The 22,568-nt window shown below is 33.2% G+C and overlaps 5 protein-coding genes across 5 annotated transcripts; 1 reads left to right on the top strand and 4 right to left on the bottom strand.

Annotated features, from left to right (window-relative positions):
- Positions 1–455: 455 nt before the first annotated feature.
- On the bottom strand, positions 456–4,541 carry LOC103842267 (NADP-dependent glyceraldehyde-3-phosphate dehydrogenase). Its single transcript, XM_009118892.3, has 10 exons — positions 4,147–4,541; positions 3,714–3,907; positions 3,507–3,635; positions 2,154–2,273; positions 1,931–2,067; positions 1,696–1,851; positions 1,248–1,626; positions 1,038–1,154; positions 851–959; positions 456–641 (listed from the first exon to the last, which is right to left on the bottom strand). The coding sequence occupies exons 1-10, from the start codon at positions 4,289–4,291 to the stop codon at positions 616–618; spliced, it is 1,512 nt and encodes a 503-aa protein (XP_009117140.1). The 5' UTR covers positions 4,292–4,541; the 3' UTR covers positions 456–615.
- On the top strand, positions 3,714–22,428 carry LOC103842263 (F-box/FBD/LRR-repeat protein At1g80470-like). Its single transcript, XM_009118887.3, has 5 exons — positions 3,714–3,934; positions 20,339–20,636; positions 20,775–21,699; positions 21,786–21,926; positions 22,049–22,428. Exons 3-5 carry the CDS (start codon positions 20,791–20,793, stop codon positions 22,316–22,318), a joined length of 1,320 nt encoding a protein of 439 aa, XP_009117135.1. The 5' UTR covers positions 3,714–3,934; positions 20,339–20,636; positions 20,775–20,790; the 3' UTR covers positions 22,319–22,428.
- Positions 7,727–9,625, bottom strand: LOC103842266 (alpha/beta hydrolase domain-containing protein 17B). The gene is made up of 5 exons (XM_009118891.3): positions 8,832–9,625; positions 8,705–8,741; positions 8,390–8,626; positions 8,270–8,317; positions 7,727–8,189 (listed from the first exon to the last, which is right to left on the bottom strand). Exons 1-5 carry the CDS (start codon positions 9,131–9,133, stop codon positions 7,929–7,931), a joined length of 885 nt encoding a protein of 294 aa, XP_009117139.1. The 5' UTR covers positions 9,134–9,625; the 3' UTR covers positions 7,727–7,928.
- LOC103842265 (serine/threonine-protein kinase STY13) lies at positions 9,872–11,938 on the bottom strand. The gene is made up of 3 exons (XM_009118890.3): positions 11,663–11,938; positions 10,493–11,408; positions 9,872–10,423 (listed from the first exon to the last, which is right to left on the bottom strand). The coding sequence occupies exons 2-3, from the start codon at positions 11,380–11,382 to the stop codon at positions 10,084–10,086; spliced, it is 1,230 nt and encodes a 409-aa protein (XP_009117138.1). The 5' UTR covers positions 11,383–11,408; positions 11,663–11,938; the 3' UTR covers positions 9,872–10,083.
- On the bottom strand, positions 13,877–17,301 carry LOC103842264 (serine/threonine-protein kinase STY13). The gene is made up of 4 exons (XM_033280791.1): positions 17,192–17,301; positions 17,140–17,160; positions 15,415–16,370; positions 13,877–14,467 (listed from the first exon to the last, which is right to left on the bottom strand). Exons 3-4 carry the CDS (start codon positions 16,296–16,298, stop codon positions 14,131–14,133), a joined length of 1,221 nt encoding a protein of 406 aa, XP_033136682.1. The 5' UTR covers positions 16,299–16,370; positions 17,140–17,160; positions 17,192–17,301; the 3' UTR covers positions 13,877–14,130.
- Positions 22,429–22,568: the final 140 nt, after the last annotated feature.

The following is a 22,568-nucleotide window of genomic DNA, read 5'->3' as shown; positions in this document are numbered from 1 at the left end:
GTTACTTATGCTATTACAAATTATGAGAAACATTACATAAACGATATTACAGCCGACAATTCTACTTGTTTTATGAGGATTCACGTCTGACTACATCACTCTGAGTAGCCATATGAGATCGATTCCTGACGGTACTCCTTGCGCCATGCTGAAGATCTATTGTAAGCATTTTCTCTAATTTTTCTGCACAATTCGCCTTCTCCGGAAATTGAAACCCAGACCTTTTTCTGTAGAAATTGCGTTGTCTGGGGTTTGAACCCCAAGCCTGGGTGTAGAAACCTTTAAACCTTGACCAATAGGCCACAGTGCTTCCACAAAATGTAAACCATCTCTAACAACAAAGTTTATGAAAGATTGTTTTGTGAAGATTTCCTACTTAGATCTAATCATCTGAAGCCGGAATTTCGAAATCATATTTTTAGATGAAAATATTTTGCATATAATATTTTACTCTATAAATTTTTAAGGATGCAGTTTTCATTTATTTTTTTCCTGAAATATTCCATCGGAGAAATCGATGAGATTGGTGCAAATGATTATTTCAAGATGGAAAAGGTTTTTTTTCTTAAAAAAAAAAACTCCAAAGACTCATCAAAAGGGATCTTTCTGCTTCAATCACAGTCGTGAGATGAAACCGTCTCCTGTTATAACACAACACAACCAACTCTCACTCACCTTTCAGAACTTTACATTACATTACTAAGCAAATATATTCTTATTGATTACATAGAGTTTACATACCATAATTGTTACCCTAATGACTCCATTTTATTCATAGATTTCGATTCTATCGGATATAAACGAGACCGATTGATTTGGTTCTAAGATTAAGAAAATAAGGGAAACTAACCCATAGAGTAAGAAGGTGTAGGCAAGTTAATGACAGTGGTCTTCAATTTGGTCATCAAATTGATGCTATTTGTCACACCTTGTGATCCTATTCCACTGTCCTTAAGCCCCTGTTTATGCCAATCCCCAATCTTGTTAGATAACCGGTCATAACCGAGGCAAAATGTAGTTAGAAATCAATGATTCACCTGGAAAGGGAAGTGGTCCGGTCCACGCGCTGGTGCAGAGTTGATCTGAACCGTTCCTGTCTCCATTGCATCACTGATCAGTATTGCCTTGTTGATGTCCTTTGTGAATACACATCCCTTTAAATGAAATTATTGGTTTAGCTCCGATTAAGCACAACCCAAATAAACCGAGCTGAACCAGACTCAAGATAGCCAAAAGTTATATGATACCTGGAGGCCAAAGTTACTAGCATTGCAATGATTAATGCCTTCTTCAACAGAATTGATCCTCAAGACGGGTAAGACAGGACCAAACGGTTCCTCCCAAGCAATCCTCATGTCCGGTCTGACATTGTCCAAAAGCAACGGCCAAATCAAGTTGCCTTCTCTTTTATACTCTTGGCAGAACGTTGCTCCTTTATCCTTAGCATCCATCACCAATCCTTCAATGAAATTAGCTGATGATTCAGACACCACCGCTGTAATATCACAGTTCTCCTCAGGTGGTCCCACCGTGAGTTTAGCCACTTTAGCTTTCACTTTCTCAACAAGCTCATCCGCCACTGATTTTATCACTAGGACTACCTTAACCGCAGTACATCTCTGGCCACTGTTTAAGGTAAACAAACCAGGTTAACACGGGTTATGTCGAATAGTTATATAGTTAGGTAGATTATACCTGTAAGAGAATCCTCCTTTGATGATATTGGAAGCAACTAAATCAAGATCAGCATCCTCCAGGACAATGCATGCATCTTTTCCTCCAAGTTCCATTTGAAGAGGAATCATCCCAGCTTTCTTGGAGATTGAGATTCCAGTATCACCACCAGTGAAACTGAAACCAGTCATCCAAACTTTATGTAGTTAAATAGGAACATAAACATTTTTTTTAATGTATATATGTATGTATTTACCTAATGCAGTTAACAGCAGGGTGCATAGTGAGGAAATCGCCGATCTCAGAGCCTTTGCCAGTGATGCAGCTAATGAGACCTTTAGGGAAACCGGCTAAGTGAAAGCAATGTACCATATGAAGGCAAGAAACAGCTCCCTACAGAAACAAAAGGACTTTTCAAAACATCACTTTTAAGAAGATTAAAGAGTTGTTTGGAGGTAAAGCAAGTTGTTTAGTTTTACTTGAGTTGGAGGTTTAAGGACAAGGGAGTTTCCGGCTATCAAAGCAGGAGCGATCTTCGATACAGCTAGATTGACTGGATAATTAAATGGAGGAATAGCCAAAACCACACCAAGCGGAATCTGCAGCTCAAAAACAAACACACACAATTTTTAGGTGATGATTGTTTCAGTAGTTTTTAGTTTTAGTTTTTGGTTTTTAGATTTTAGTTTTTGGTTTTTAGATTTTGGTTTTTGGTTTTTAGCTTTTGGTTTTTGGTTTTTGGTTTTTAGATTTTGATTTTGGTTTTTGGTTTTGCAGTATTTTTTTATTTTTCAAAAATTAATTAATGCATTACTTTGAAATAATACAACAAAATAGAAATAAATATTTATATTTACAATTAAAATTATCAAAATATTGTGATAATTATTTTAAAATAGAATACAATAACATATTTTAATTATTATAGTTTTATAAAAAAAAATATTTATCATAAAATATTTATCATAAAATTTATATAAATTGCAAAAAATTAAAAATATTTAAAATTTTGAAACTATTTAGAATTTTTTCTTATATAAATTATTTTTAATTTATAAACTTAAATAGCAATAGTTTTTCTTAAAATTTATAAATTTTATAAAAATAAAAATACTTAAAATTTTGAAACTAATTATAAAATTTCTCCTATAAATTATTTACATTTTCTTAAAATTGAATGGCTATTTTTATTTTTCATGACTAATACAATATATTGTATTACTAAAACATATTATGTTTTTATAATTTTAGTTATTTTTAATGTGACTAATAATTATTAAAATTATTCTATTATTTTATATAGAGAAATTAATAACTAAGCTTTAAAATTAATTAATATTATTTATAAACTATATAAATTTATTTTACAGATATTAAACACAAATAAATTATATCACATTATTGTTTAAATTATAGCTAATATACCAAAAATTGAATGATTATTTATCTTTATGAAAATATTATTTATTAATTATTAATTAATTAAATGTTGTAGTTTCTACCCAAAAAAAATCAAAATTCGTTTTTCCTTTTAGAAGCTCACAAAAGTTGATTTTTAGCTTTTCTTCACAAATTGGTTAAACTTTTCAAAAACTAGTTTCCCTAAATTTTAGGGAATCTATTTATTAGAAATCTTGATTGGCAAATCAAATGGTTTCTACAAAAACTAAAACTAAAAACTAAAACTTGATTGGATGAAAAATAGTTTTTGCAAAAACAAAAAAAACCAAAAACTAAACCAAAAACCACAAACAATCAACCTCTTAATCAAAACAATTTGTTTAAACTTCAACCATTGATCATGCAGACATAGAAACTAAGAGATTTGTTACCTTTGAAGTGAGGCAGTACTTAGTACGTTCATTACCAGGGAAGCTGTCGGAGAGAAGAAACTTCCCTTCACCTAAGATCCTAACACCTTCTTCAGCACAATAAGAGATTAAATCTCCAGACCTCACAACCTTTCATCAAAACTAAAAACATTAAGAAAAATTGTTTCAGATAAAAAAGAAAATGTATTGAGAGGTAGATAAAGACACCTCAGTAACAGAATCTTTGGCGGGTTTAGCGATTTCCTTGACAAGAGACTCAGCAATGGGAGCTTTGTTGTCCTTGAGGATTGCAGCAGCTTTGTGAAGAAGCTCAGCTCTTTTCCAAAGAGGAGTCTTCGCCCACGATTTCTGAGCAGATTTAGCCATCTCCATCACCTTGTTCACTTCTTCTTGTGTGCATGCTGCGTTTCACAGTAACAGAGCATTTAGTTTTTTTCTTTAATTCCTCTGTTTCTCTTGAAAATTTCTTTGGTTTGTTATGTAAATTATTATTTTATTTTTAAAAATTAACCAACCAATAATATTCATCAAAATTTCCAGAACATGTCTCCAAAGTTTGGTCAGAATCATTATATAAAAACTGCTAGGCAGAAAATAAAGTTGTGGATCTTACGAAGACATTGATGATACATAAGCGTACCTTGAACCTTGTACTGAGTCTTCCTTGTGGCCGGGTTAATAATTGCGACACTCTTACCGGAGGAGGAAGTTTTCCACTCTCCATCAGAGTAGTATTTGTAAACGTCTCCGTCAAGAATGTCTGTGAAAATTCCAGTCCCCGCCATTGATGTCTTAAAAATGCTTGAATAAGAAGATCAAAAGAACACAAATTGGGTTTGTATATGTTCACAGTGTGTGTGAATATAAAGCCAGAGAGATAAAACAGAGAAGAAGAAGAAGAGTCTCCTCTCTGTCTCGCTTCTTGAGTGTTGAGAAAGTGAGAGAGAGAGAGAGATTGATCAATGATAGTTTTATAAAAGGAGCGGTGAAGAGCATGAAAGGTAGATGGATAGATAAGTGATGTAAAAGAAAATCTATAAAAGATAAAATGAAAGCAAGAGGAAAAATTGTATGGTGGGAAATGAGAATTAGAGAGTGAAGAGTTTGTTGGTGTGTGATCGTTTTGTTGGTTATTGAATAGCTTTTGGACCTACATCAACGTTTATTAAGGGAGGGGGGGACTCCTGATAGCCACATGTACAAGCATGTCTATGATATGAATTCATACAGAAACAAACATGCATATAACTCACAAGGTGTGGTTCAAAAAAAAATTGACTCACAAGGTCCGTTTTTATTTGGAATATATATATTCCCGTTATTTAATTTATTTTTTGTATGTCATTAAATGGTATGTTCCGTTCTATCCCACTTCCATACTTTCGGATCCCCGAGTCTGTTCCTACTGGGTTTGAGTCTTTCGATTTTAGAAATGTGGACCAACTATGTATTTGAAATTTTTTAGTTTGGGTTCGTGTCGCTTTTCGGGTCTTGTTCGGGTTCACAATTAAAGCACCAGTAAAATACATGTAGTTTTACATAGCAAGTTCAAATTGGTTTGGATATTTAGGATCCGGAAAAACTGAAAATCCATAAAACTTGAAACTATAGCCGAAACCCAAACCGAACCTAAAAAATACCCAAATTTTACTTGTAACCAAAATATATTTCTACAAATCTGAAATTTTACCCGTAACCCAGAACATCAATAGCCGGTAATAATTTCGAACATCAATAGCCGGTTTATAAATGAAACTCCAGTTAGTCAATGTGAAAGCAAAGCGTACATGACATGTTTATACTGCCGGTTAATATGTGAAACATATAATCAATGTGAAAATCCAGTTAATAATTAATATATGCGTATATTACACCAAATATACAGATAAGCTATGCTTCGTGCTATTTTAAAGGACAAAAAACAATTAATGATAAAATCTATGAGTAGTTATTATCTCAATGCCAAAAGATGTATATTAAACATGAAATAATGGTTAACTAGGATAAGACCTGCGCCTTGTTGCGCAGGTTAAGTTTATTTGTATATATTATCGATAATTTATATATTTGATCATTTTATTTATATATATACAATATTTTTTGTTGTTATTATATAATTTATTATCGGATCAATTTTTATTAAAAATTATGGAACAAAATTATAATTAATTTATCATGGGCTGATCGGATTGGACATTAAACAAATTATGACATAAAAACCTTATTTTTTTCATCGAACACATTCTTGAAAAAAATGAACAGTATTGTTTCCACAGTTAAATTATTTTGATTTTTATCTTCCATATGGTTTTGAAAGCTTTCATATCAACCATCGAATTGATACATGTCATTTTTATATTTTTAGTCATATACTTAAGGAAAACTTACTTTTTGTAATTTAAATTCGTTTTAAAAAATTCAAAATATAACATATAAGAAAAAGTCTAACATATAAGAAAAATATAACATATAAGGTGTCATCATTTTTGTATTTTAAAAGTTGTTTAAAAAAAATATATAACATATAAAGTTTCCTCATTTTTATAATTTAAAGTCATTTTAAAAAATCAAAAATATAACATATAAGAAAAAATTTATTTTTTATTATATGGTTAATGTGATTGTTTTTTTAATAATATAAAATAAAACAAAAGTGAAGAAGAATGCAAAAATTGTTATCAAATCTTTATTATTCATAATAATTAATTGTCATATATATGTAAATCATATTAGGTTTTCGTAGCTTTTATTTAAGGAAAGAATACACACTTCTTATATTTTAGGTTAATATAATGTTCTTTAGTAGACATTAAACAAATTATGACATAAAAACCTTATTTTTTTCATCGAACACATTCTTGAAAAAAGTGAAAAGTATTGTTTCCACAGTTGAATTATTTTGACTTTTATCTTCCATATGGTTTTAAAAGCTTTCAGACCAACCATCAAATTGATACATGTCATTTTAATGTTTTTAATCATATACTTAAGAAAAACTTACATTTTTGTAATTTAAAGTCGTTTTAAAAAATTCAAAATATAACATATAAGAAAAAATCTAACATATAAGAAAAGTATAACATATAAGGTGTCCCCATTTTTGTACTTTAAAGCCGTTTAAAAAAAATATAACATATAATGTTTCCTCATTTTTGTAATTTAAAGTCATTTTAAAAAATTCAAAATATAAGATATAAGAAAAAATCTATTTATTTTTATTATATGGTTAATGTGATTGTTTAATTTTTTAAATAATATAAAATTAAACAAAAATGAAGAAGGATGCAAAAATTGTTATCAAATCTTTATTATTCATAATCATTAATTGCATTATATATGTAAATCATATTAGGTAATTCCGTAGCTTTTATTTAAGGAAAGAATATATACTTCTTATATTTTATGTTAATATAATGTTCCATAGTGTTATATAATTATGGAAAAACGGGACAACTTTAGATTGAACTATACTTTATATTAGGTGCTCTAGAATTCTTAGAAAATAGATTTAGAAGGCATTTAGATGTGCCACATAAGCAAGGAGTCTTTTTTTAATTAATACAAAATTGAGGTTACATCTTTTCAAATGCTTCTCAATTAATATATAGGGGATTTCAAAAAGTATTTTAGTTTTAATAATATAAATTTTTTGATGTTAATTATATTAACAATATTACATATGGCATCAAATAATTCTCTCATTTCAAAGAAGTAAACAACACATTAGGCCATGTTCGTTTACGTGTCGCGCGGTCTACGACATGTAAACGAACAGGGCCCTTATGACATTAACTTCTAACATATTTAAGCTAATAGGCTAGCTTGTTTGTTGGAATTTATACTTTCAACTACATAACAGAAAAACAAAAATGTGACGGATTGCTGATTTAGATAATTGAAGACTTTGTGGATTGGCCAGCCATTAAAATAGAGTTAGACTATGTTTGTACCACTAGTGTTTTTTCGAGAATTGTATCTTAGGTCTTATTCCCGGTAATTAAAATGTTTATGCCGACACTTTGACTAAAAGGATGAAAACACTAAATCCTTTTATTCTATCTTGTAAGCCACTCGAGTATGCGGTCTTGGATTGGATTCTACAGAATCCTATAAGCCAAAATTTTCATTTTATTTAATTAAAAAAACAGAAAAACAAAACTGAAACCATCAGGTAAAATACTATTTCGCTGTACAGTCTTTTAAGCTCTTTGATTTGGTTGCTTCATCAACAAGTAATGATTTTTCCAAACGTCTCCTACATTAAATTCTTTGTTTACATAGGCTAACACCTACAAAGATTAGATCTGGTTTCGCCTTTGTATCGTTTGTAACTGCACCTCGTTGAAATCGAAATGATCACATTTGAGGATAATCATAAGTGTGTCTTTTGAATCTCTGTTACTGCTATCTTCAGTTCCAGCTCTACTTTTTCTTGAAGCTTAGGCAACAATTGTGCTTAGTTTCGTTATTTCTTGGCTCATCATCTAGTTCCTTGGTTGGTGGATTCTTGAGAGCGAGTTTCTCCATTGCGTTTATGAACTTGCGAAGGTGCTTTATGTACTCAGGATATGTCTCCAAGTTGCAATGCCCTCCTCCTTTTACCCACAATGGATCATACTTGTCCTTTGAAAGCTCCCACAATCGCTTCCCGTGTGACATGTTCACGACCTCATCTTTTGTTCCCTATAGTTTCATTAACCAAGTTAATCATCTCTCACTCGCAGTTCCTATTCTTTGTGAGAAAGAAGTTGATGTGACCTTACATGTATGACAAGAACAGGGCATGCGACATGGCGTATCCTATCAAGGTTCTGCAATATTACAAAGTTTGTAAGACAAAGAACCAAAAGTGAAAACATAAAGAGTAACATGAGAGAGCTTACTTTGTATATGTCGAACCAGAATGTCATTTTGACAGGGTACAAGACTCTAATCCCGGAGAGAATTGCGCTGTGTAGAACAACCCCTCTTAGTCTTTTCAATCGAGACGCCAAGTACAACGTTGGCCCGCTTCCAACGGACTGACCATACAGAATCATCTCCTCTTGCTGGATCTCGTACTCGCTCCTCAAACAGTTGTACACAGCCTCGATATCGTGGTACGTGTTGCTCTCAGACGGCTATTTCATTTAATTTAATAAATAAAAATACAATCAATACTAAATGTTCGAATATTTTTAAATTAATCTCTTTCTTACCTTGCCTGTTGAAGCTCCATAGCCTGAATAGTCATAGCTGATTCATTTACATATTAAAAGGTTACGGTTCGTTCGTTCATCAATAAAAATGAAAAATATCTTAGGATTGTTTTGTATTATATAAAACCTCATAATGTTGACACGGAGATGAGCTCGGAGCTCGATGAAGAGGTCGACCATTTGGCCGAGATCAGCAGCATTGCCATGGGAATAGAGGAGAGTGAATCTTGCAAATGGGTGTTTCCAAAACGTAGCGACGACTTTGTTGCCGGACTTGGTGGTAACTTGGTGAACCTCCATGCTTTTTTCCGGGGTGACTCCGGTGAACGTGAGCTTTCCGGTCTCCTCGTCTTTACTTACGCCGTACGTAGCCGGTGTTGGTGGGAAGAAAGCGAACTTCGCCGCCACGTTTGACGTCACATTACCCATATTTTTATTTTTTTGGCCAAAACGTCACATTACCCCATAACAATAACAATTTTGCCAAAGAAAACAAAAAAGGGAAAGAACAAAAAATTTCTATCGAAATCCCAAAATCTCTCCCTCCCTCTCTCTTTCGATCTAAGAAAAGAAAAAAAAAGTTAGGAGTTTTTGTTTTTTGGTGGGTTTATGTTTAGGCGAGAGGAGAGTAAAAGAATGGAAGGTGATGGTGGAGAATATTTGATCCAATCTTGCGGGGGAGAAGAAGCTGAGATGTATTGATTTTAATTTTTAAGACAGCGTTCTCGCCGAAATGGGAATGTACGATGAGGACATTTGTACTTACGTTCATCTAATAGTAAGGATGTACATGAATAGCATATCAGGTTAAGAATCAACAAAGATGTTATTCCTAACTCTTATCACCTTTGTACTTTGAGACATTTTGGTTGTCCGAAAAAAAAATAGTACTTTGAGACATTTTTATTGATTATACGGGTTTCCATCAAATTAGAAGCCTTTAATTAGTTCACAATGTTGTGTACTAAAACCATCTTTACTCTTTTTTTTTTTTTTGATCAAACAACATGCATTACTTATAAAAAGTTTACACTCCCACTAAGGAGTTGGTTACAAGCATGGAGAGGCTGATAATGTGGCAAAACCATCTTTACTCATTTTCGACACCCAAAACTTCAAACTTGTATGTTTTCAAGGTTTACATGACAACTTCTGGAGTATTGGTGCAGTCACTGAAGTAAAACCAACATAAACTTTATGGATAATACACAAAAGGCATCCTAAAAACATTATGGTTTCTTCTCCCATCTTGAGAAAACAATTATATTTAGATTTTTATAAATACACAAACACACATTACTTAATATATCTAAAAGCCCTTTAATCTTACATCTGTTCATCTCTTTCTCACTCTCTTGTTATTTTCTTGAGATTTTTATTCAGTCAATCGTCATTGGCTGACTCATGCAACATCTGAAACGGGCTTTCCTAGCTGTCGTCATTATCTCTGTCTCCGCAGCTTCAAGCAGACTCACAACCTCAAGAAAACATGGTCGCACTTCAGGATTAGCATCCCAGCATCTAGTCATGATCTCACTCAGCACCGGGAGACAATCGTTTGGGACCGTTGGCCGGACCCCTCGGTTCACAACCGCAAACGCAGCCTGTACAGCCGTCATGTTCTGGAACGGTAACAGTCCTGTGATCAGCTCCCACAGCACTATCCCGAAACTATACACATCCACTTTTTGATTGTAGGCTCTGTGCTGTATCATCTCTCTGCATCCACCAACAGAGACAAAAATCAATATAATATAAAGAATCAATAATCTGTTTTTGAAAACTTACGGAGCCATCCATCTGTAAGTTCCGGTTTCTGGCGTCATCCCTTCGGTTTGAACTTCGATTCTCGCAACACCGAAATCAGCAATCTTGATAGACTTATCCGCAGAGATGAGAAGGTTGTCTGACTTGAGATCTCTGTGAATGAAGTTGCGTCCATGGACATAAGCCATACCCCTGGCAACATCCAGCGCCTGTTTAACAGCCAACTTCAACGGCACCGCACGGTTCTGCCTCTTCGTCAAAAACTGCCTCACGGAGCCTCCTTTGGCGTACTCAGTCACTATACACCACACCATCGGCTTGCGGCACGCACCGATGAACCTCACGATGTTCTGATGCTTCAAATTCGCAAGCATAGACACCTCCTGCTGAAACTGCTGCTCCATGAACTGCGCCTTCTCGGGACTGTTCTCCGGCCGCTCGAGTATCTTGACAGCTACATCCTCCCCGTTGTAAGTCCCTTTATATAATTTACCGAAAGCTCCCTGAGCGAAAGGAGGACCCATGTGGAGCTTCCTCAGGTCAATCGTCCACTCTTCGTAGCTGGCCAGCCCTTGGGTGGGATACCTGCTGTCCATCAGCGCTTGAGCCAAGGCGTCGTCGTTCAGCGCGTGGGTAACTCTCCCGGGACGAAACACGCTCTGCCCGACGGAGAGGGAGTAGACGCTGCTGCTGCTGCGGAGTGGCTTCAACCCCGGGTGGCCAATGAGAGCGTCGCTGGAGCCGACGCTGCTGTTGTCCACGGACATCGACACGGAGCCTCCAGCGTTACTGGTCTGCATGGACATGTTGGAGCCTTCGTTGAGCTTTTGATAGAACTCTTGCGTGAAGGCATAGTCGTTGTTGTTGTGGTTCCCAACCGCCAACACGTTGAACTTTGCTCCCTCCAGCATCTTTATTTTCCAGTTTCAACGATTATCTAAAGGGTAGAAAACATAATGATCTTTAAAATTAAAGGCAGAGAGATACACTAATGAACAAGCTGGGTAACTTAGGTTTAAATCTTTACCATTATATTCGAATTTCATTTTCTCAGAAAAAAAAAACAAATTTGATAGCTATAGATCATCACTGGAAGATAAATTCAAAAACCCCTAACAAAAGAAAGTGAATAGAACAGAACACAGATCCGATGATTCAAGTAGAGTAGAAGAGGAAGAAGTTAGTGTTTACCTTCTAAGGCCAATAAAACATGAAAGTAGGGCGGCCCTTTCTCACCCGATGAGTAAGAAGATAGTGACAAACATCTGGTTAAAGGAAATAACCAAACCTAGCTCATCGAATCGCAAAGCCGTTAACCTTCTGTTAAAATCAAATCCAGAGGTTGAAAAAATCAGAAACCTAAGATTAAGGAGCAAAGGGAACGAAGAAGAAGACGAGTTAATTTTAGTCGCCGTTTCCCATTTACTTTCCCAGTTTTCTTTCTTGTTTTTCGTTTTATTTTAATTCTCATCCGTCCTTTATTAATTTTCTTGTCAAATTCCCTTCTTTTTTCAAGCTCCAGCCTCACTGTTAGTGAATGTCTCACACGCGCTCTTACAAAACACACTGGATACTGATAGTTTGTACTTGTAGAAGAGTCTTTCATAATCATGTCATAATATTTAAAAAAAAACTAGAGTTTAACCCGCACATTCGTGCGGATATTTATTTTATTTAAAATGTTTCTATATAGTGATGGTCACTCAAGTCACCGTTGAATATTTATGCATTCACAATGACATCATATGTAACTTATGTATCATTTGATAACATTTTTGTTGTTTTGGCGAGTATCTATTTTATATGTATTTAGCTTTTACTTTATAATGAATATTTATAAATAAATTTGTTATATATTAATATTATATATACTGTAATTCAATAACAAAGTTGTTGATAAGTCTTGTGAAACATATATTTTATGCGCAACTTACTAAATTGGGGGAATAATAATTTCTATTGTTAAGTTAAATAAAATAAAAACTCTATAAATTAATAAGGTTGGAAAATTCTATTTTATTAATGAATAGAGTTATTAATTTTCAAGTTTTTTTCTATTTTAAAATATATTTTTCCAGAAATATTTGTTTTTAGTGTATATACATTAACTAACATTTTAAAATTCGATATTTATAATATTTTTATTATATTATTTGGTGTATATAAATATTTTTCTTAGAATTTAAATTTGTTTTTACATATAATTTTAATAAATCTCATCAAAATACATTGTGTTCAGAAAAATATAATGATAACTCCATTGTGAATATAAATAAACAATATAATAGTTGGTTTGTACTTATATAATATATATATATAAAGATAAATTAGTAATTTATATTTTAATGGACCATATATTTACATAGGATTTTTTGAAAAAAAAATATTATCTTATTATTTATCGATTTGTGTCATATTTTGAACTGGTCCAACTTGAGACCAAATAAATTTATTAATTTATGGTATTTATTAATTTACCGAGTATTAATTTATAGAGTTTGTATTGTATGAATTTGTCTAAGTTAACTATTTGAAAGGAATAGTGATTTATAAGTTAAATATGAAAATAATACTCTTATGCATTCTTTTTATCTTAAGTAGATTTTAATTGATTTTAGATAGTTTGTTAAGTTGGTTGGTTAAATAAGGTTGTAATTTTAGATTCATATATATCATGTCACTAAGAAAAGAAGAAGTAAAAACCTAGTTCATTCAAAATTAAAACCTATAAAGAGACGTAGTCTAATGGATTGTAGTAGTGATCGTTACGTTATGATCAGGATTGCATATTGTTGACAAACAGAAATCAAATAGATGTATATTATACTTGTGTTTTTCAAAACAGTAATATTGTTGTTAAAATAGATAAGAGGACTAAAATTGAAAAAATAAATCTCAATGAAAACCAAATCGGTTTGAGCAATCCCGAAAATATATGTTGATATTTTCTAATCCTGTGAATGAAACGTGTGTGTTTTAATGTAAGTCAAGTATATTTTAATGTTAGTGAAATGAATAGGTCCAAATTTAAATGACAACTTTTGCACAGTAGATAAAAATAGGACCTTAAATTAATAGATTAGATTGGAGAGAGATGAGAAAAAATACTCATTTAAAAGACTTAAAATGAAAATAAATCACTAGTCTATCTTTAACTTTATTAAAAGTGTAATTTGTAGTATTACATTATACTAATATCGTATTATGAGATACTTTGGTTAGATATTTTATTAATGGTAGTGCTCTTATAACTTTCCATAACCATCAATTAACCAAATCATAATTGTATAGCTCATAACCAAACCATTCAGCTGGATTATGCTGTACATTGACTATTTAGAGATTTATCTGTGTTAGATCAGTGGTATTGAGTTATTAACAATCGATCAAATGCGAATATATCTATCAGAATTTGTGATTTTCTTTTCACTACAATCATAAAATAATATTATCATCATTAATTAATATATAATATATCTCCTTTTTTATCAAAATAAAATACTATTGGGGTCAATAATTGGAAGAGGCTCCCTTTACACACACACTCAGGTGAGGATACACAAAAAAAAGGAAGATAAATACATAAAACATAACATATACATTAATATTACTATCTCCTTTTTCAAATGTTCTTCCTATGTTTCTGTCTTGTCTCTCACTCAATCAATGGTCATGGGTTGAGCACAGCACCTGAACCTCGCTTTACGAACATTGTTCATTACCTCTGCCTCGGCTCGCTCGAGCATCATCACAATCTCGGTGAACGGAGGGCGCACTTCAGGGTCTGCGTCCCAACAACGAGTTAAGATGTTTCTCAGCACAGGAAGGCAATCGTCTGGGATCGATGGTCTCACTCCTCTGTTCACAACCGCAAACGCTGCTTGTACAGCTGTCATGTTCTGAAACGGCACCATACCGGTCAATAGCTCCCATAGCACGATCCCAAAGCTGTACACATCAACCTTCTGCGTGTAAGGCCTGTGCTGGATCATCTCCCTGCAAAATAAGCATTCCAAAATTAATTGAAAGATTTTATGAAATATTTTTTAATCATTCTATATCCTTCAGCATATGCCATAACAAAAACAACTAGTGTTAGTAGTAGACAGTTAAAAGCATTGAGTAAATATATATTCCAAGTAAAGCTGGAACACATTGGGTTCTATTCTCAGAGGTTGACTCTAATAAGGGTTTGACAAAAACAATAATGTAGTAGCATATGCTTGGAATATAGAATCTTTCTGGTTGACTTAACTACACCAAATAGTATTCACTTTCCATTATAGTTTTACCTACATGTCAAACGATGCAAAATAAGGACTCATAGACTACTCTAAACAAAAATTATATTGAAGGCCAGTATATGCTAAATTACAACTAAAACTTCCAAATCAAATTACACTAGGCAGGGAGTAATATTAAGAAGTTAAAATACTGCCAACTTTCCAGTGGCACATATTCTAAATCAAAATTACACTAGCCAGAGGGTGGACCAGTAAAATACTAAAAATTGTGGGGCTTAAGAGCATTTGGTCAAAAAAAAAGCAAAAGTTTATGCTATATCATATTTCATTATGCTTTTCTCAACTTGGCTCAAGGTTCTACTAGGGGGATATCAAATAAGATTCATAACCCTGAATCACCATAGCATGGTTGACTATCACCACTGCTGTGAAGCTAGCTAGTGGATTACACTATGCACAAATCCAAATGAAATTAAAAATGGGTAAAACCTAAATCAGGAAACAAAAGTCTTCTCCACAATCAATGCCTTTCTTCTTATAAAAAAAAAGGCAGAATCTGCTTATGGTCCTATGATACTTTTTTAGAGTTTCTGATTTGTTTTAAATAAACCTAACAGTCTCTCATTAACCGCTTCAATAACATAGTGGTGACTTCACTAAGTACAACATAACCATAAAGAGAGATGTATAAAGACTTACGGGGCCATCCAACGATAAGTCCCTGTCTCTGGAGTCATCCCTTCTGTTTTGACCTCGATCCTAGCAACACCAAAATCCGCAATTTTGATGGATCTATCCGCAGAGATCAGAAGATTATCCGATTTCAAATCTCTGTGAATATACCCAAGTCCATGCACATACGCCATCCCGGTCGCCACATCCAACGCCTGCTTAACCGCCAGCTTCAAAGGCACTGCACGGTTCTGTCTCTTAGTCAAGAACTGTCTCAAGGAGCCTCCCTTGGCGTATTCCGTGACAATGCACCAGACCATCGATCTCCGGCACGCACCGATAAACCTGACGATGTTGGCGTGCTTCAGGGTAGCGAGCATCATCACCTCCTGCTGAAACTGCTGCCCCATCAGCTGCGCCTTCTCCGGATCATTCTCAGGCCTCTCGAGTATCTTGATGGCCACGTCATCGCCGTTGTACGTTCCTCTGTAGAGCTTCCCAAAGGCCCCCTGAGCGAAAGCAGGACCCATGTGAAGCTTCCTTAGATCAATCGTCCACTCGTCGAAATCCGCCAACCCTTCAACAGGATATCTACTGTCCATCAGAGCTTGCTGGAGAGCGTCGTCGTTGAGCTCGTGGTGGTTCCCTGGACGGTAGACACTGTTTTCAGTAGAACCGGTGTAGTGTTGGCGCACTGGTTTGAGACCAGGGTGGCCTAAGATGTGGGTTTTGGAATCGTTGGATCCAACACTGCTGTTGTCCCTCGAGGTTGCTACGGAGACGCCGACGACAGTTGTCTGTAAACTATCGATTGACATGTTGGAACCTTCGAGTTTTTGGTAGTCTTCATAGTAATTGTTATTGTTGTGGTTGTGGTTGTTTCCTCCGATGAACTTTGGTGCATCGATCATTTTTTTTTCTCCCAATTATTCCAACAAGTTTGTAGCCACTGATTAAAGAAGGCGGTTGGTCTGTTTTATATTCTGTAACATCGAGAAAGCATCGCAAAACTTTATTAGACATGAAGACCTAAAAGATGTCTGATTTGGATTGATTTTCAGACATATCTGAAGTCTTAAGCAACTTCTATTTATGGTTATGTGAGGATATTACCCTAAAAAACATTATTTTCTACATTTGTCCAAACAAAAAGGCCCAGAAATAGATGATTATACTTTTAATTCTCTAATGACTAGTCTTACATTTTCTGCACTGGTAATATTCAAGAACTTGAACCTTTGAAGCAAAGGGTATAAGAAACACAAGCCAGATCATTACAAAACACTGTTAATCAGATCGTTAAGAACCATTGTTAGACATAAAGACATATCTCAAGTCCTAGGCAACTTCTGTTTATGGTTATGTAATGATATTACCCTAAAAGACATAAATGATTTTAATTTCAAGTCTAAAGCTTTCTTATGACTAGTCTCACTTTCAAGGTCTTCATCATCAAGAACTTGAAGCAAAGAGTAGAAGAAACACAAGTCAGATCGTTAAAAAACCACTTTCAATTCCAAAAAAGAAAACAAACAAACAAAACAATCGATCATGGAAACGCAAAAGAAAGCAGAAAGACTAGATTTCGATGAATTATTTTTTTTTCTGGGTCAAAATCTCAAATTTGCTTGACTATTCAAAGATGATGATGATGATTACAAGAAGACCGGAGAAAGCGAAGAAGCAACTTAATGATATATTTCGAAAGCAGACAGAGATGGTAAAGAGATATAACATCGGAATGGTAATTACCAGAAGACGATTCCAAGCCTGAGAAAGAGAGAGAGAGAGAGAGAGAGAGAGAGAGAGAGAGAGAGAGAGAGAAGAGAGGACCAACAACGCGAGGAACGACGATGAGAGACAAGTCGTGTCAGTCTTCGCTCCTCTTTATAAAATTAAAAATCATTTCAGTTTCTATACTTTTTGTCGTCATTTCATTAATTATTACTTTATTAGTTTCCTTTTTCTTCCGACAAATCTTTTTTCGCTCTTTGAAAAACAAATTCATTAAGTTAAAATTGAAGATTACACAAGAGTAAAAAAAAAGAACCAAACAAATTACAAATTATTATAAATATTTCCCCAATCGTTTTGAACTTATTATTAAAAAATATTTTTACATAATTTGAAACCAATAAATAAGAAATGTCTGAAACAGTAAATCATGTAAAGATATCTTGGTTTTTCATTAATATTGTTTGTTTTGTTGCATTTGACGTTGGTTTTCTGTGGGTTTGACTAGTGACCATTCGGAAACAAGAAAATGAATATACGGGAATAAAATAATATAAATGAAAAAAAAAATAATTGTTTATTCTCAAATTTAACAAGAAATAATTTTATCCTTTAATTTTCTATAAAAAAAAGGAATAAGAAAAAATTATTATTCCTTGTGAATGATAATTTTTTATAGGAACGTTAAAAAATATATTATTTTCCATCATTTCTCGGTAACTATTCATACCCTCTATGTTTTTCTGTTTTCATACCGCTTTTGAGTCTCTTCTTATGACTCCACAAGTTTCGTTGAGGTGTTAAAATAACATCTATGGTAAGATTGGAGTAAGATTATGTTCATGAGGTCGAGGCTCCGGCATTGTCTATAAAATTAATTAGCCAGAATAATACTTGGTAATGCAGTTTTTGCCTTCACCTTTTTATATGTTTAGGTTACTGAATGTCATTAAGAATTTAAGATGACTTGAGTTTTTAGATCTTTGATGTTTGCAATTATCTAAACTCTGCCGCTTGGTCATCCTATACAAAGAGGTATCAATGTCAACATGCGAGAAAGTTTTAGATTAAAACATTGCAATTTTTATTGTTATATTTGTTTCATGTGTGTATTTATGCATAAGCAAGAATACAACACCCTCAATTTTTTCATTTGAATTATTTTATACTCCTTGCATGATCGTATTCGCCCAACAACATTTGATTGTACTCTTAAAAGAAATTATTTCATTTTTCGAATTTTAAATAACTAAACACAAAATTTATTTGAAATTTTTACATGGAAGGTATGTCTTGTAAATGGCTAGACATCGTGGTTGATTCAAACTTTGGACCGAGAATCTCTATGGAGGTATTTTGGAAACATTTTACTTTATTGAAAGTATTGTGGTTGCTTAGCTGACCCGAACAATATATGGATCCGGTGTTAACATGTATTTCTTATCATTTGGATGATCATAAATTTCAAGACTTTGTCAAGTTTTCTCTTCTTCAAAATTGCTTGTGTTGTCTACAATTGAACGTTTCTCTCATTGTGTTGTAGTTTCTCTCATTGGTTTCCCCTGTTCTTTTTCGGTTGTTAGTTAATGATTAAGATAGGATATAGTATATAGAGTAACTATCATGCCCTCTAGTCTGCAAAAATAAAGAGCATTCCCAATTTATTGTTGTTGTTTGTGTGATTTCATATTGTCCACATGATTGATGCAGACGATTATTTTAAATCTTGATAGATCCATTGTATTTTTTTTTGAACTATCCATTGTAAGTTTTTGATGCATATTTTGCATGTTAACAATGGAGGAGAGTTTATATGATTGACTTTACATACACAAGTTTCTTCTAAAAACATTTAATTTGAACTATCAAAAATATAGTAACACGAACCAGGCATAATTAGAAATTATTAATTCGGTTGTGGGTAGTTAACGTTTTTCTAGTTTCTCTAATTGCAGTCTTTTGTTTCGTACGATGGACATTTGGTAGTAAAGTTTGTCATGTTTTGGTTATTTAGTATTTTTGTGTTGTTTTATGTATTTGTTTCTATTCACTAAAGGTTCTACATTTTAAGTACTTAAGCTTTTGACTAAGATTAGTTACAAACAAAAATTTAGAGAACATTTATCATGTAGTTACCTAACAAATAAACTATTTATGTATTTATATTTTTTATTGCACAGTCATCTTGATTTCTTATATTTTTTTTTGTAAAAAATTCAGTTTATATATATTTTATGAAAAAATTGTTTTTTTTTTACTTATTTATAAGTTAAAAATGTGTGACTATTTTTTTTTATTAAAATTTTTATAAGAAACCAAGAAAGATAGTATTTTTTGCATTCGGAAGTCGAAACTTGACTGTGCAATAAAAAATATACCACATCACTCTACCTATCAGAGCTTTAGTTTGGACCGAAAAAATTCATTAGCTACGATTAAAAAAGTTCAAGCTTGACCAAACTTTTCAAAAAAATTGAAAAAGATAAGAGTCGATACAAATAAAATTCAACCTTCAAGATTTCTTACATACCTTTGAGACCATAATGAAATTGTTGATTTTCTAGTTAGGACTGCAAGATCTTTTTATAAAAATTTGTTTTGTTGGTTGTTATATTTTTGTATAGTTTCCTATACCAGCTTTTATATGAGTAATATAATTACTCAAATAGAGTGAACAAAAAAAAGAATGACATTTTGATATAAAAAAACATTTAATTTTTTGCACGCATTAATTAATTAATTAATTAAAATATAAAAAGTTAATAAAAACCAATATCTTTAAAATTGGACCGGTCTTAGCCGCTTTAACTGGGTTTTAATTTTTATTGTAATTTATATATATATATATATATATATAACATATAGCTAATTTTTATAAAACTTTAGATAATTGTTAGAATCCAAAAGTAATGTATAAATATAATAATTTTTTGTAAAAATATAATGAAACTAGTTATGTAGATTTTAAATAATAATGTGACTTTTTTTGAAATCATTTTAAAATTTTGATTTGTGTACTTATCTACCGTAAATATTTGACAAAATCGGATTTACTGGGTTTAGCGAGTTTGACCGGTTCTATCAGTTTATCTCAAAATCATTTTTTGCACGATTCAAAACTGGTTAGAACATGGAGTCATGGTCCAACCGGTTCGACCTACTCGTCGCTCGGATTTTCAAAATACTGACAAAAACCAATCAATACTTTCTAGTGAAGTCTTGTCTTTTTTTTTTTTTTTTGTCAAAGTGAAGTCTTGTCTTTAATAGCTGTAAATTACAACTGATATCATTCATTTATTTTGATTAAAAAGAGTCTTATCATTAAATTAAATGTAACAAAAATCACCATTAAAAAAAAAGAGAAACGTGGTCAAATGAGATTCTTAAGGGACGTTTCGTGACCCCTTGTCATTTTGAAGTTGGTCTCATAGGGGTCTTGTTAAAGCGAAGAAAGATAAGAAGATATTCGTCAGACGCTCCTTTCATCTCTTTCTCCCCTCTAAGATCGCCATAAGGTAATTTGTTCGTAGAATGTCCATGTTTGTTTCTCTAGGTTTTAAGTTAAATCGTTGGCTGATTTGGGCGATATATGATTTATATAGTGTATATATTATATTATATTGATTCTTAAAAGTATTTTATGTGAAATCTAGGGTTTAGGTTGGCGACATGTCGATTCACAGGAGGACAAGCACATCTGAAGATAGGATAAGCAGTTTACCCAATACATTGTTATGTCAGATTCTATCGTACCTCTCTACGGAAGAATCGGTTCGGACCAGCGCTTTGTCTAAACGGTGGACCCATCTCTGGTTGCATGTTCCTGCTTTGGAGTTGGACTCCAGTAATTTTCCTGATGATTTCGAATTTGGGGATTTTTTCGATAACTTTCTAGAGTCTGGCGAAGAAGACATAAAGAGATTTGATTTGGTCTACAATGTTGAGGAGCACATTCATGAAGATTTTGTGACGAGGATTGATGATGTGGTTAATCGTGGAGTTTGTCATCTAACTATTCTCAACGAGTTGGATGTTGAAGAAGAGTTAGTTAGGATGCCTCTCTCTCTCTATTCATGCAGGACATTGGTGAGTTTAAATCTATACTGTGTAGTTTTCGATGCTCCCCGGGCAGCGTTGGTTTCTTTACCTCGTCTCAAGACTATGCATTTAGAGGCAGTTAAATTTGACGGAATGTGGATTCTTGGGGGTTTCATTTCAAGATGTTCGGTTCTTGAAGAGTTAAGCATAGTCACGGATGATGGTGATGAACTCGGAGTTGTAATTGTGAGCTCGAAGTCCCTAAAAACCTTCAAGTTAAAATCTATGCGTGGTGAGGAAACTGAAGACGAAGGTGATCCTACCGTTGTGATTGATGCTCCGAGACTTGAGTTTATGAGTATCACTGATTACCAATCTAAAAGGTTGGTAATTGACAATATTGGTCCCTTTGCAAAGGTGGACATTGATTTTATCTTTAAAGTGGAGGATGATGATGATTCATTTGGAGCTATGATCATTGATTTTCTCACCAAGTTATCCACAGTCCGTGAAATGATCATCTCTTCCAGAACGCTAGAGGTACACATTATTCATCGTTGATTCAATATTGGGTGATTAAATAACTTAAGCTTGTATAATCTTCTTTGTTCTTTCTTGTTATATAGATGATCCATGATAACTGCGAATGGGAACTGCTACCTCAATTTGCTAATATGTCTCACTTGCATGCTTCGTTCCTTGAAACATCGTGGAACCTGTTGCTAACTTTTCTTGGCTGTTGTCCAAATCTACAGTCACTTGACTTGGTAAGTGTCAATGTATTTTATATTTTTTTTATTTTCTGTTCAAAAGTAAGTGTCATTGTATATGCTCTTGTTATCACACTCATACGTATTAAATATTAAAATTTATTTGGTTATATTATCAGGAGTTTGACTCTTTTCCAGAGCCAGAAGAGATTAACCTTTCATTTGTGCCGCAATGTTTCCAATCATCTCTCCAGTTTGTTGGACTGAGGACACCAATCAGAGTCGAAGGAACATTAAGTGAGATGAAACTACCAATGCTCTTTTTAAGGAATTGCAAAGTCATGAAGAAACTGATGCTTAATGAGAGTTTCAGAAACGTCATCCAGAAAGTTAGAGGGATTCCGAAAATGTCGCCCCAGTTTCAAACTGTGGCTCTTTCAAATATCTAGATTTTTTAATTATCTGGACATGGTTTAAGTAAATTACCTTTTGTTTATGAGAAAACAATATAAAAACTCGGTCGTTACATATGAAGTTATATATAGACTTTTTATACTCATTCATCGACCAAATAGCCCCACTATATTTTATTCACGTGATCTCCATCTTGTTTCTTTAGTCTACCTTAAGACTGAAACCCTAGCTTTGATTTTGTGTTTACGAAGCTGTATATATGGATGAAAGAAGGTCTTAAAAAGA

The sequence above is a fragment of the Brassica rapa genome, chromosome A09, assembly GCF_000309985.2.
Source record: "Brassica rapa cultivar Chiifu-401-42 chromosome A09, CAAS_Brap_v3.01, whole genome shotgun sequence".
Lineage (NCBI taxonomy): Eukaryota > Viridiplantae > Streptophyta > Magnoliopsida > Brassicales > Brassicaceae > Brassica > Brassica rapa.
Note: the sequence above shows the minus strand (reverse complement) of the source record. Positions and strands in the feature narration are given on the sequence as shown.